The 13686-nt window shown below is 44.1% G+C and overlaps 1 protein-coding gene across 2 annotated transcripts in view; it reads right to left on the reverse strand.

The window, feature by feature from the left end:
* LRRC28 (leucine rich repeat containing 28) overlaps positions 1-13686 on the reverse strand; it is a 95241-nt gene that overhangs the window by 25189 nt on the left and 56366 nt on the right. For both annotated transcript variants that reach the window (XM_060755653.2, XM_067471301.1), the window contains exons 6-7: positions 10482-10688; positions 3077-3179 (exon numbers count right to left, since the gene is read on the reverse strand). In XM_060755653.2, coding sequence (XP_060611636.2) covers positions 3077-3179; positions 10482-10688 — 310 coding nt within the window. The remainder of the gene's footprint in view (positions 1-3076; positions 3180-10481; positions 10689-13686) is intronic.

Here is a 13686-nt window from a genome sequence, read left to right on the forward strand (position 1 = left end):
ACAATAATATCAACATAACAATCAATAATACAATTACACTAAATCATCCGCGCCGTCTCATCGTAGAATCATAAACCAATCTCGTTATCCATATTCCGTTCCAGTCATCATTGCCAATTGTTGTAGCACTTAGTCGAACGCCTTCTCAAATAACCATGTCTTTAGTCTTTTGCGGAATGTCATAAGGGAGGGCGCCTGTCTGATGTCTACAGGGAGGGCGTTCCACAGCCGGGGGGCCACCACCAAGAAGGCCCTATCCCTCGTCCCCGCCAGGTGTGCCTGTGAGGCAGGCGGGATTGAGAGAAGGGCCTCCCCAGACGATCTCAAGGTCCTCGTGGGCTCATAGGCCGAGATGCGGTCAGAAAGGTATTTTGGGCCGGAACCGTTTAGGGCTTTGTAGGCCAAGACCAGCACCTTAAATTGGGCCCGGTAGCAGATCGGCAGCCAGTGGAGCTGGAACAACAAGGGCGTTGTGTGCTCCCTGCGTCCTGCTCCTGTTAGTAACATGGCTGCCGCGCGCTGGACTAGCTGAAGCTTCCGGGCCGTCTTCAAGGGCAGCCCCACGTAGAGAGCGTTGCAGTAGTCAAGGCGGGATGTGACCAGAGCGTGTACTACCGTGGCCAAGTCAGACTTCTCGAGGTACGGGCGCAGCTGGCAGCTGATGATTGTTTTAGGAAAATTGTCACATCCCAGAGACAAAAGAACGAGAAGCAACCTCTCGTTTTGGCTTGGCAACTTCCACAACGTAAAGAGTAAAAGCTTTCTTGGTAACAATTCAGTAAATGTCCAATGCTACAGCCTGGAGAAATGATGACACATTAGTTTTTTTGCACATTCTCCACCACCATTTTCCTAACAAGGAAAGGGAGCTCAGTTCTGTGCCTCCTCCTACTCATGAACCACCATCTCCTTCGCCAGATATAGAATCCCTTTCTGTCCAACATAAGGGGCGTGTGTAGTACCCGCAGGTCTATTTGCATAACCACCTGACAGAAGGCAGCCCAGACCCACAGGGGGGTTCTACCTGCATTTGCTACTTTCTTTAATGTATGTGCTTTCAAGTTTTGCCAATGATGCCTAAAGCACATAGAGAGGTGCTTCTTAAAGTACAAATAAACCCAAATTAAGCAGGGACGTGGTATTCTGTTTGCTAAGGGAATAAGTTCAGCCACAAAATGACTGTCTTTAATAGGAAAAGCAAGTAAATAAGATCCACCACACCATTCACAAGGCATGAATTCTATGAACAGAAAGATGGAGTAGCTATGGGGAGCCCCCTCAGCCCGGTCATAGCTCATTTCTACATGGAACACTTTGAAAAACAAGCCCTGGAAACAGCAACAAAAAGCCAACTATATGGTTCAGATATGTGGATGACACTTTCATCATTTGGAGCCATGGAGAAGAAGAACTAAACAGGTTCCTGGACCATCTCAACAGCATCCACCCAAACATCCAATTCACAATGGAAAAAGAAAATGAAGGAAGACTGCCTTTTCTAGATGTCCTAGTCATCCGTAAACCAGATCAAGAATTGGGTCACACCGTTTACAGAAAACCCACACACACAGATAGAGACCTACATAAAAGCTCCAACCATCACCCAAGTCAAAAAAGAAGCACCATTAAAGCCTTGGCAGACTGTGCAAAAGGAATCTGCGAACCCCACCTCCTCCAAGATGAACTGAACCACATCAACTGGGCTCTCCAGGCCAATGGATACTCCATCTCAGACATCAGAAGAGCTGCAAGACCGAGAACAAGCCACGAGAGTAAAGATGAAGATCCTCCCAGAGGAAAAGTGTTCTTGCCATACATCAAGGGAACAACTGACCGCATAGGGAAGCTGATGAGGAAACACAACATACGAACAATCTACAAACCCACCAAGAAAATCCAACAAATGCTACGTTCAGCAAAGGACAAGAGGGATCCTCTCACTTCTGCAGGAGTCTACCGTGTACCATGCAGCTGTGGACAAGTCTACAGAGGGACCACCAAACGCAGCAGCATTGCCCAAACACGAATCAAGGAACATGAAAGGCAGTGCAGACTACTTCAACCAGAGAAGTTAGCCATATCAGAGCACCTGATGAACCAACCTGGACACAGCATATTACTGGAGAACACAGAAATGCTGGACCACTCTCACAACCACCATGTCAGACTACACAGAGAAGCCATTGAAATCCACAAGCATATGGACAATTTCGACAGAAAGGAGGAAACCATGAAAATGAACAAAATCAGGCTACCAGTATTAAAAAAAACTCTAAAATTACAACAGCAAAACAACAGAGGGAAAACAATCAAGGACATCTAATCACCTCTCAACAAAAGATTGCTCCAGGCACTGCCAGGCCATCAAATGCTAATCAAGGTGGTCAGTTGAAACATTCACACCTAGCTCCAGCAGACAAGCATCCTTTGTCCCACCCTGGTCATTCCACAGATATATAAACCCTTTTTCCTACTTCCAATAGACCTCACGACCTCTGAGGATGCTTGCCATAGATGCAGGCGAAACGTCAGGAGAAAATGCCTATAGAACATGGCCATATAGCCCAAAAATGCCTATAACAACCCAGTGATTCCGGCCATGAAAGCCTTTGACAATACATGACTACTGCTGTGCCAGACCATTTTGCAATATACAGGGAGGAAGAAATGAGCCTCCTAGGTTGCAAAAACAATGGGCAGAACTGTATGCCTAAAGCAGTGATAAAACAGGATCAAAACATTGACAGCACTTGCATTTTGAGCGAATTTTTACTCTGCTGGTGCCAAGCTTGACAGCGCATGTTCGGCACCAGAAATGTCCCCAAAACATCAAGAAACAGGCAGCACGCAAAGGGCTTAATACGAGAAGGATTCAATATTGAGAAATTTAATACAGGAGATTTAGCACAATTGCAGAGAGCTGGCAGTCAAAGTAATCTCTTCAAAGTAATGTAATGTGATGAATAAAAAAAAAACTTCCAAAGGAACGTTTCCCTTGAAGGAGACAGCCTGTATTTTTGGAAAGCCTCCGAAGATAAGAAGGGACGTGGTAATAAAACTCATATGCTGTACTTACCCACTACAACCAATGACTTTATTATACAGGTAGGAGGGAAGCCCTTTCAGGTGAATGTTGTTATCCACATAAACATACTGAAGTTCTCGGGAACGACCTAAATCTGGGTGGAAGCAAGAAAAGATGAAGACAATCATTACATTCCTTGTACATGAAAGAAAGATCTATTGATTTACTTGGCTCTGTGTCAGTGAACACTCATATCATGAATGGTGCTTGATTAAAGACCGGATTAGTGGAAACAGATGAAAGCCACACAAAATAAGAGATCTCCAATTAAAATTATCCCTCAGGTCAGCTCCTTTTCCCACCTATCCTGTGATAATGCAGTATGTCTCATTAAGAGCCACATCCACTGTTTTAGCGTGGTGAGATGTGTTAGAATCATAGAATCATGGAGTTGGAAGAGACCTCATGGGCCATCCAGTCCAACCCCATTCTGTCAAGAAGCAGGAAAATTGCATTCAAATCACTCCAGACAGATGAGCCACCGCAAACTAGCCTCCTGCGGGAGCAAACTGTGCCAGCACGTCCATGACGTCATAAGACTCTGCCTCTCTCTCCGCCTCTTTCTCTACCTCTTTCTCCGTGGCAGCGTGGTTTTTCCTTTGCTAGGGCAGCTATGCCAGCGTACTCTCGCTGTTGAATTCTGCTTTGGGAATTTTGCCTTCCCAAAGGGAGGCATTCACCACCACCTTGACCCACTCTGCCAAATCCCCTCTGGCTTCCTTTTTCAGCGAGGATGGGTAAGGGTCTAGGATGCATGTGGTCGCCCTCGCCTCTCCAAGAATCTTGCCAACGTCCTCGGGTTGCACAAATTAAAATGAGTCCATTAAAACCGGACAAGCAGGTGCTCTTGCTACATCTCTAGAGACTGCAATAATTGTGGCGTCCAGGTCGGAGCGAATCAGAGTGACTATCCGCAAAGAACCGAGCAAATGCCTCACAGCTGTCGAAGGGCCAGGGACCCCGTCATAGGTGGCGGGGTTCAACAAACCTCTGACTGTTCGAAACAGCTCAGCTGGACGATTCCTCATGGACGCAATGTTGGCCACAATGTGAGATTTACTTGCAGCCTTCACTGCCGCAGAGTACGCCCTTGCACAGGCGCACGCCTGTGCTCGGTCTGACTCGCTGCGAGATGATCGCCACATGCACTCTAGACTCCTCTTTTTTCGCTTCATCGCTGCCAGCTCCTTGTTGAACCCGGGAGCTGGTTTAGCTCTGCTACTCAAGAGGTCTTCTGAAGTATTTGGTGTCGTCTGCAAACTTGATGATTATGCCTTCTAACCCTTCATCTAAGTCAGGGGTCCACAAACTTTTTAAACAGAGGGCCAGGTCACAGTCCCTCAAACTGTTGGAGGGCCGGATTATAATTTTAAAAAACATGTATGAATTCCTATGCCCACTGCACATATCTTATTTGTAGTGCAAAAACCACTTAAAAACAATACAATAATTAAAATGAAGAACAATTTTAACAAATATAAATGTATTAGTATTTCAATGGGAAGTGTGGGCATGCTTTTGGCTGATGAGATTGGGTTGTTGTTGTTGTTGTTGTGTGCTTTCAAGTCATTACAGACTTAGGTTGACCCTAAGCGAGGGCTGGGTAAATGACCTTGGAGGGCCGCATTCGGCCCCCGGGCCTTAGTTTGAGGACCCCTAATCTAAGTCATTAATAAAGATGTTGAACAGGACCGGACCCAGGATGGAACCCTGCTGATGGCACTCCGCTCATCACTTCTTTCCAGGATGAAGAGGAAGCATTGGTGAGCACCCTCTGGGTTCATCCGTTTAACCAATTACAGATCTACCTAAACATAGTTTTGCCTAGCCCACATTGGACTAGTTTGTTTGCCAGAAGGTCATGGGGGCCTTACTGAAGTCAAGAAGTCCACGGCATTCCCCGCATCTACCCAGCTTGCAACTCTATCGAAAAGAGAGATCAGATTAGTGTGGCATGACTTGTTTTTGATAAATCCGTGTTGATTATTAGTGATGGCCGCATTTGTTTCTAAGTGTTTGCAGACCACTTCCTTAACAATCTTTTTCAGAATCTTGCCTGGTATCGATGTGAGGCTAACCAGACAGTAACTGTTTGGGTCGTCCTTTTTTCCCTTCTTGAAGATTGGGACCACATTTGCCCTCCAATCTGCTGGGACTTCTCCCATTCTCCAAGAACTCTCAAAGATGATTGCTAATGGTTCCAAGATGACTTATGCTAATTCCTTCTACATTAGGCATGCGTATTCAGCAGCAGAGTAGCCAAGTGCAAGGGCAGATGTCTTCACTGTGTCCGTTTGTGATTCCCAGGTTGTGCCCACCAGCTTTTGTATGATATTATTTTTAGCACCCACTTTTTGCTTGATAATTAGCCTGTGCTTCTTATAAGTCAGAGCACAGTCCAGGGTACTGTGGCTGAGGGGGAAAGTAAGGGGCCTCAAGCTGTTAGGAATTGTGGGAGTTGGAATTCAAAATACCCGGAGGGAGGGCCAAAGTTAGTCCATGACTGGTCTACGATGTCCATTATAATGCAATTCAAACTGGATTATGGCAGTGTAGATGGGGCCTTAGACACAAGCCCTCAACCACGGAAGACACATGTCTGCACATCTATGTGCCAATCTCAAAAATAACGAAACCTCTGCCATGCCAAATCAGAACATGTTTTCTAAATGTTCAGTAGTTGCAGTTAGAAGTGGTTCTTCTCACTCTCTGATGCTTCTGAGTTATAAGCATCTGATCATGTCATAAATCTTGCAAAATGCCTTTTCACTGAGCACATTCCTTCTGGGCCTCGTGAAGCAAGGAAGCTCTCCATCTGATGCTACAAAGGACGTTTTCAGAGGGCTTTTCAAAGCGCCGTGGCTTGTTTAAAAGCATTTCCACTTCCCTCCTACCAGAGAAGGAGATCAAAGCCTTTCTGCTAAGACTGACCAAATGGCATGAGTCCTGAACAGACCCCAATTCAAGGTTTTTTCCCCTCTCGCTTTGACCTCAAGGCACTGGCATATGCATTCCACATGGCTGAAGATGGAACAAAAGGTCTTATGTGTCTGCCGTGATGTTCTTTAACCCTATTGTGAAAGCAGAAAGAGAGGCGAGCTGCACACGCCGGGACAACGAAGCCCTGTGTTTATCACACTTTGGGGTTCTAAGACCTCTTTATGAATAGCAAAGGCGTGTTGTGGTCATACCAAAAAGGTCTTGGCTATCAAATGGATTTAGTTCTGCCCTCAAGATACCATACTGCAAAATGGTCAGGCACAGCAGTAGCCATTTCATGTGCTTATGGATAGCATTGATGTTGCTTTTATGTGCCTCCAAGTTAAGCCCAACATGGGGCAAACCTGTGACAGGATTTCCTAGGCAAGGCTTAGCCAAGGGAAGTTTGCCATTGCCTTCCTGTGAGGACAAGGGAGTGGAACGTGCCCAAGGGCATCATTGGTGGATTTTCACAACTGAGCAAGGATTGGAATCTGGCCTAAACCATTAAACCACACTGGCGGCCTTGTAGTCTGTATACCTAACCTTTGCCCAAGAGTAGCCTCAAAACTATCTTGGCCATGGAGCAGCTTCACAATTTCCATCCTCCCTCCTGACTTTGAGTCTGGCAGCATTAACTGCACAACTGCTGGGTCCGTATCACCCATAGTTCCTTTTCATTTCTCTATTCTTGTGGAAGAGAGCTCTCATTCCATATTTCCTGCCACTGTATTCGATTAAGTATAGATTTACTAATATGGCAAACATTAAATGCCGCCATATAATTAACAACAAAGACAGACAGTACACAGACATAGGCAAAGGCTACCCCTTTTCCATCTCCAGCATCTGGAGACTGTGCTCAACCCTGGCCATGGGGAGGTGCTCTTGATCCATTTTCCATGCCGAGAAGCCTGTTGTCCATGGACGCCTTCCTGATTGAATTGCCAGCATGTCTGCATGGGTGCCTCCCCGACAAAGTGGTACCTATTGAACTACTCGCATTATTGTTTTCGAACTTGCTAGGTTGGCAGGAGCTAGGGCTGACGGCCGGGAGTTTACCCCAACCTACGGCTTGAACTGCCAACCTTTCGGTCGGCAATATATTTCTGCAGCTGGTGGTTTAACCTGCTGTGCTAACCGCGGCCCCTTAAGAAACACACAGGGCATCGATTGCACTTTCCTTCCTGATCAGTACCCCTTTAAAAGCTCCTACTTTTAGGCAGCACCTTAGCATTCAATACACTGGGGGAAGAGTATTCTAGGTTTAACTTCAGACAGATGGCTTGAAAACACAAAGAAACATCAACCACTCTACTCTCGTAATGTCTTTCTGCATACAGTGCTTCTGATGGTATCTGAAGATGGACAAGTCTGCAATCGAGCAATGAGGCACTAAAGGATGTCAACTGTGGCTAGAAATGGAAGCAGTTTAACGCAGGCATGGGCCAAGTTTGGCCCTCCAGGTGTTTTGGATTTCAACATCTACCATTCCCAACAGGCTCAGGCCTCTTCCTTTTCACCCTCAGCCGCTTAAGCCAATTTTGGAACTCATTACCTGGGGAAATTAGGAAAGCCCCTACCCTAGAAACCTTTAAAAAGGACCTTAAAACCTGGCTCTTCCGCTGCGCCTTTGGAGAGTAGGTATACAATCCCACACTACTGCTTAGTCTCAACGTTCTGTCGTTGGAGTATATGTCGTCCCCCCTCTGTGGGAAAGTTTGATTCCACAACCCCCGCTATAATGAGCCCTCCTCCTCAAATAATCTGTCTCTTTTTTTATCTCAACCGAGTTTTAATTAGTTTTAATTAATCTCTCTTTTAATCATTACATGTAGCCCGTCCATTGTCATTGCGATTGTGCCTATTGTAATTTTATATTGTTATGTATTTACATGTTTTATTTTATTATGATGTTGTTTATTGTTTGCGTTTTCGGTTGTGTTTTGGTTTTATTTTATTGTAATTTGTTGTTCGGGCTTGGCCTCATGTAAGCCGCTCTGAGTCCCCACTGGGAAGATGGTGGTGGGGTATAAATAAAGATTATTATTATTATTACCACTATTATTATTATGCGGCTGAGAAGGGAAAGAAAAGGGCCTGAGGCTATTAGGAATGGTGGGAGTTGAAGTCCAAAACACCTGGAGGGCCCAAATTTTCCCATGCCTGGTTTAAGGGAATTGAAAATTATTTGAAATGGGATTGGCTTTCCCATAGGGTGCACACCCAGTTCCCTCTCACTGCTCTTTCCATTGCCTTCTCTGTGCAAACACAGAAGATACAAACACTGTGGTTGAGAAGGCAAGCAGGAAAGGAACACATCCCACAAGCATCAGTTGCACGTTCAATCCGCCTCCAGTTTCTCACTAGCCAGGATGCCCAAAATAATACAAAAAGGCCTATTTCCTTTACAATGAAACGTAACGATTTGTCAAATACTGAGAGACTTCATATAAAAAGCATTTTTCCCCAAATTGTTTCTATATCAGGAGAATCTGTAAACATAATTAAGGAATGGCACGGCTGTAAAACATATAATTTTGCCAGTGTAAATATATGAATTTGTATATTTGTTGTCAAACAGCACATTGTTAAATATCCAGACAGTAAGCAACTTCATTCTAAAGCATGTTTTCCTTCCAGCGTTAGGGTTAATTTTAATGCATTCAGTGGACATAACTGCAACCAGCCTGTGGAACAGAACAGCAAACATATGGAGAGACATCTGTGACCATTCCAACCCAACTATGGCTAAAGCCCTTTGTGAAAAAGTCCCTCCTACACACGATCAAGACAGGAGGGCTTTCATGGGCACCGGTTGCCAGACGAGGAAGGCTTTTCATGTTATGTATATCCCCTTAAACCCAAACCCACAGTCTGAAGTTATTTTTTGAGGCATCACTAGTCCCCTTCAAAGAAAGCCTGCTTTGAGGTTTCAGTACCGATTCCAAAATTCAAAAATGGGCACATGTGTGTGTGTGCGAGATTGTTTCTAGGGCAGCCATTTAAAGATGTTGCATTTATTTATGCAATCCACTGAAGGGGACCCACAACAGACACAAAACCGTCCTCTAAACTATATTCTCTGAATATAATAACAATATCTCAATACTTCCAGTAACTTGGTTTCAGTCACCCCAACTATGCAATATATATTCAGTAGGAATGTGGTCATCCTTGTTTAATAATACCCTTGCTAACTGGAGACCAGGAGGCCAGCTTTAGCACAGAAGGTTAATCATCAGCTGCAGTAAATCTTGCCAATCAAAAGGTTGACAGTTCGAAGCCAGGTCAGAGTGAGCTCCTGACCTTCAGCCCAGCTCCCCTGCCCACCTAGTGGATCAAAAACAGCAATATGAGTAGATGAATAGGAACCACATTAAGTGGGGAGGTATTTTAGGCATGGCATTTCGATCTGAAAAAGGAGGAAGATTTACAAACAAAGAAAGCTCTTTGGCAAGGAGATGGAGTGACAGCACCCCCCTGTGGCTGGAACCAAGCATAGCCTCCAAATATGCCGAAAAGATGGGGGAAAACTTATATAAATACTTCTATCTGTTGTCTGTCTTGTCATTGTATAATCGGCATTGAATGTTTGCCATATATGTGTTCTGTCATCCACCAAGTCCCCTTTGGGGTGAGAAGGGTGGAATATGACTGGATTGACGACTTGGCTTAGGTAATTGTGATGATGATGTTTTATTGTACTTTATTGTACTTTATTGTACTATTTTAACATGTAATGACTTTGTACTTTTATATATGCTGTAAACCGACCTGAGTCCCTCGTTGAGGTGAGAAGGCCGGTATAGAAAACTTCTAAATAAATAAATATAGCTACTGTAAACAAGTAAATAAATGGAAGCGAATTTGGATCTGGACTAGGACAAAGAAACTCCTCTAAATAGAGTGGAAAAGCATGTGTTCACACTTGGCTAGTAGAGTAAAGCAAGTTACTACTCTTGCCCTTTCTACATTGTAACACAGGCATGGGCAGACTTGGGCCCTCCAAGTGTTTTGGACGTCAACTCCCACAATTCCTGGCCTGAGGCCAGGAATTGTGGAAGTTGAAGTCCAGAACACCTGGAGGGCCCAAGTTCCCTATGCCTATGATAACAATACAACTCCTGTATCTGTGGAACAGTATCTGCCGTTTCATTTGTCCTCTCTAGGCATTTCCTAGGACCTCCAGCACAACTCTATGATATTCTTAGACCAGAAGTCCTTCATTTCTATATTAGCAGTTTTGCACAACTACGCAAAATCCAGTAACTTATCTCCTGCGGGAATCGTATTGTACTGACACAAGAACAATGTAAGTAGGACATCAAAGGACAAAATTTAATAATAATAATAATAAATAATAATAATAGGGAAAATAACCAAACAACAATGGGAGGCAGAAAGGATCACTCACCAAGCGGCAAGAAGGCAAGGCAGTTCCCAGCCATGGACAATTCGTTGAGACTGGGAAGTTGACAGAGATGGCGAGGGACGTACCATAAATGATTCCGATCAGCAGTTAGGTACTGAAGGGAGAGGCACATATGAAGCCTTTCGGGCAAAGTTCTTAAATGATTGGTTGAGATATCCAGTGTCTGCAGCTCCCGAAGGTCTCCAACCTCTACAATGAAGATAGCAAAATGTTATTGGGCTAAGTGCACCATCTAAATACAGAACAATTCAAAACATGTGCACATCAGGACAGGTCCAAGGTATTGGTTCCCCAAGACACATGACAAGAGGTCACATGGAAGTGAACTGGATTGTTAGCTACCATATATATTCGAGTATAAGCCAAGTTTTCAGTCCTTTTTTAAGGCTGAAAAAGCTCTCCTCGGCTTATACTAAAATCAAAGTTATTTATTATATTACTCTGTTGTTATTGTTGTTGTTGTTACATTTATTATTCTACTCTATTATTATTTTTATTATTTTACTCTATTTTAATTATTATATTTTCTCTATTATTGTTGTTATTACATTTCCATTATTTTTTCTATTATTGTTATTATTACATTTATTATTTTACTCTAATAATAATAATAATAATAATAATAATAATATAATAATAATAATAATAATAATAATAATTTTATTTTTATACCCTGCTTCCATCTCCCCAAAGGGACTCAGGGAGGCTTACAAAGGGACGAGCCCAAGGAACACAGATTAAAACATAGAACAATGAAATAAAATAAAAAAAAACACATCAGGATAACACAAGTTTTAACTGTGCAAATGCTCCCCTGGTCATTGCCGAAACCAGGGGTACCAGGCTCAGCGATGAGTCCAGGATCACACCCAAGCTGCGAACATGCGTCTTCAGGGGGAATGTAACCCCATTCAACACAGGCTGTAACCCTATGCCCTGTTCGGCCTTACGACTGACTAGGAGTACCTCTGTCTTGTCTGGATTCAGTTTCAATTTGTTTGCCCTCATCCAGATTGTCACAGTGGCCAAGTATTGGTTCAGCACCTGAACAGCCTCCTTAGTAGCAAGTAGGGAAGGAGTGATAGAGTTGGACATCATCTATGTACAGGTGACATCGCACCCCAGAGCTCCCCCAGCGGCTTCATGTAGATGTTAAACAACCTGGGAGACAATACAGAACCCTAAGGAACCCCACAAGACAATGGCTGTGTGGTTGAACAGGAGTCCCTCCGTAACACCTTCTAGGTTTGACCTTCCAGAAAGGACAGGAGCCACTGTAGAACAGTGCCTCCCAGGCCCATTCTGGCAAGGCATACCAGAAGAATATCATGGTCGACGGTATCGAAAGCCGCTGAGAGGTCCAGCAGAATCAACAGGGACACACTCCCCCTGACTTGCTCCCAGCATAAATCATCAACGAAGGCGACCAAGATTGTCTCAGTTCCATGTCCTGGTCTAAAGCCAGACTGTGCTGGATCCAGATAATCTGTGTCTTCCAAGAATACCTGGAGTTGTGAGGCCACCACACGTTCCATGACTTTGCCCAAAAAGGGGAGATTGGAAACAGGCCGATAGCTGGGGTCCAGTCACGGTTTCTTCAACAGTGGTTTTATTATAGCTTGTTTTAAGCTTGCTGGAATATTGCTTTCCCGAAGGGAGGCATTAACCACTACCTTCATCCAGGTGACCAATCCCCTTCTGGCTTCCTTTAAAAGCCAGGATGGGCAGGGGTCTAGGATGCATGTGGTTGCCCTCATCTCTCCAAGTATCTTGTCCACATCCTCGGGTTTCACCAACTGAAATGAATCCATCAAAATCAGACAAGCAGATGTTCGTGTTACATCCTCAGAGACTGCCATTAATATGGTGTCCAGATCAGAACGGATCAAAGCGACTTTGTCCGCAAAGAACCGAGCAAATGCTTCACAGTGGGCTGCTGAGTAGTCAGGGTTCCCATCCTGAGAAGTGGTATTAAATAGACCTCTAACAACTCTGAACAGCTCCACTGGATGGTTCCTTGCGGACGCAATACTGGTTGCCAGAAAGGATTTCTGTGCAGCTTTTATTGCAGCGGCATATGACCTTAGCAGGGCATCTAGCTGTGTTCGATTTGATTTGCTCGGATCCGAATGCCACATGCCCTCTAGTCACCTCTTCCTTCACTTCATCGCTGCTAGCTCCTCGTTGAACCAAGGAGCTGGTTTAGCTCGGCTACTTGAAAGGGGATGTTCCGGAGCAATCGTGTTTATTGCTCTAGTCATCTCCCCATTCCAGTGACCAGGGCATCAACAGGATTATCTATCAAGGTGGAGGAAAACTCCCCAAGAGTTATTTAAAGACTGACAGTCTCCTATGTGAGTCCAACGTATTCTATCTTGAATATAATTGTGAATTATTTCACAGGATCTGGAATATTCCCCTGTTTATGAACTTCAACTTTAGGCAATTGTTAAGAGTACAGCTACTGAAACACATTTCCTTTTTAAGCTAAAATATTTCATGTGCAGGAACATCCAGCACACTCCTGCCACAGCCTGTACCAACTGCTTTTATGACAATTGTCCCCGAACAAATAATCAAGAAGTGCTGTTAATTTGAAGCTCCATTAGACACAATGAAGATAGGTACAGGGAGGAAGCTTCATCTCCCTAAATGGAGGGAAAACGCAAGAAACAATATGAAAACGTTCTTGCCAACTCTCATGAGTTTTCTGCAAAGCCTCGCAATAAAAATCACAGCCATCACGTCTTAATTAAAAAGAAGATTGTTTTCTTCTTCAGTTGCTGAATTAGGAAGGAGGGGGGTCTCTAGTACACACACACACACACACACACACACACACACAAACTAAAGACGAAAGCCCAAAAGAAGGCAGGCCTCGTTGTAACAAGGTGCATGCGCGCACTTTCTCAAAGATATGAAGTCAATAAAAAAGTAAATAGGAGCAAATAGACCAAAGAGGTGGACTCCATCACAGTTATACATGGTTTGCTTCCACCTGAATCTCCAGGTTTGAATGTAGGAGATGTCAAAACGATATCACAGTTACAAACTCAACACTTGACTCTTTCCTCAATTTCAAAACAAATCTAGTCACTCTATGGAGGCATTTATGGAAACCTAGAGAGAAGAATCCCAGAAGAGAAGAATCTTAGAAGGAAGAGAAGAATCCTACAAGGACATTTTT

This window comes from Anolis sagrei, chromosome 9 (assembly GCF_037176765.1).
Source record: "Anolis sagrei isolate rAnoSag1 chromosome 9, rAnoSag1.mat, whole genome shotgun sequence".
NCBI lineage: Eukaryota > Metazoa > Chordata > Lepidosauria > Squamata > Dactyloidae > Anolis > Anolis sagrei.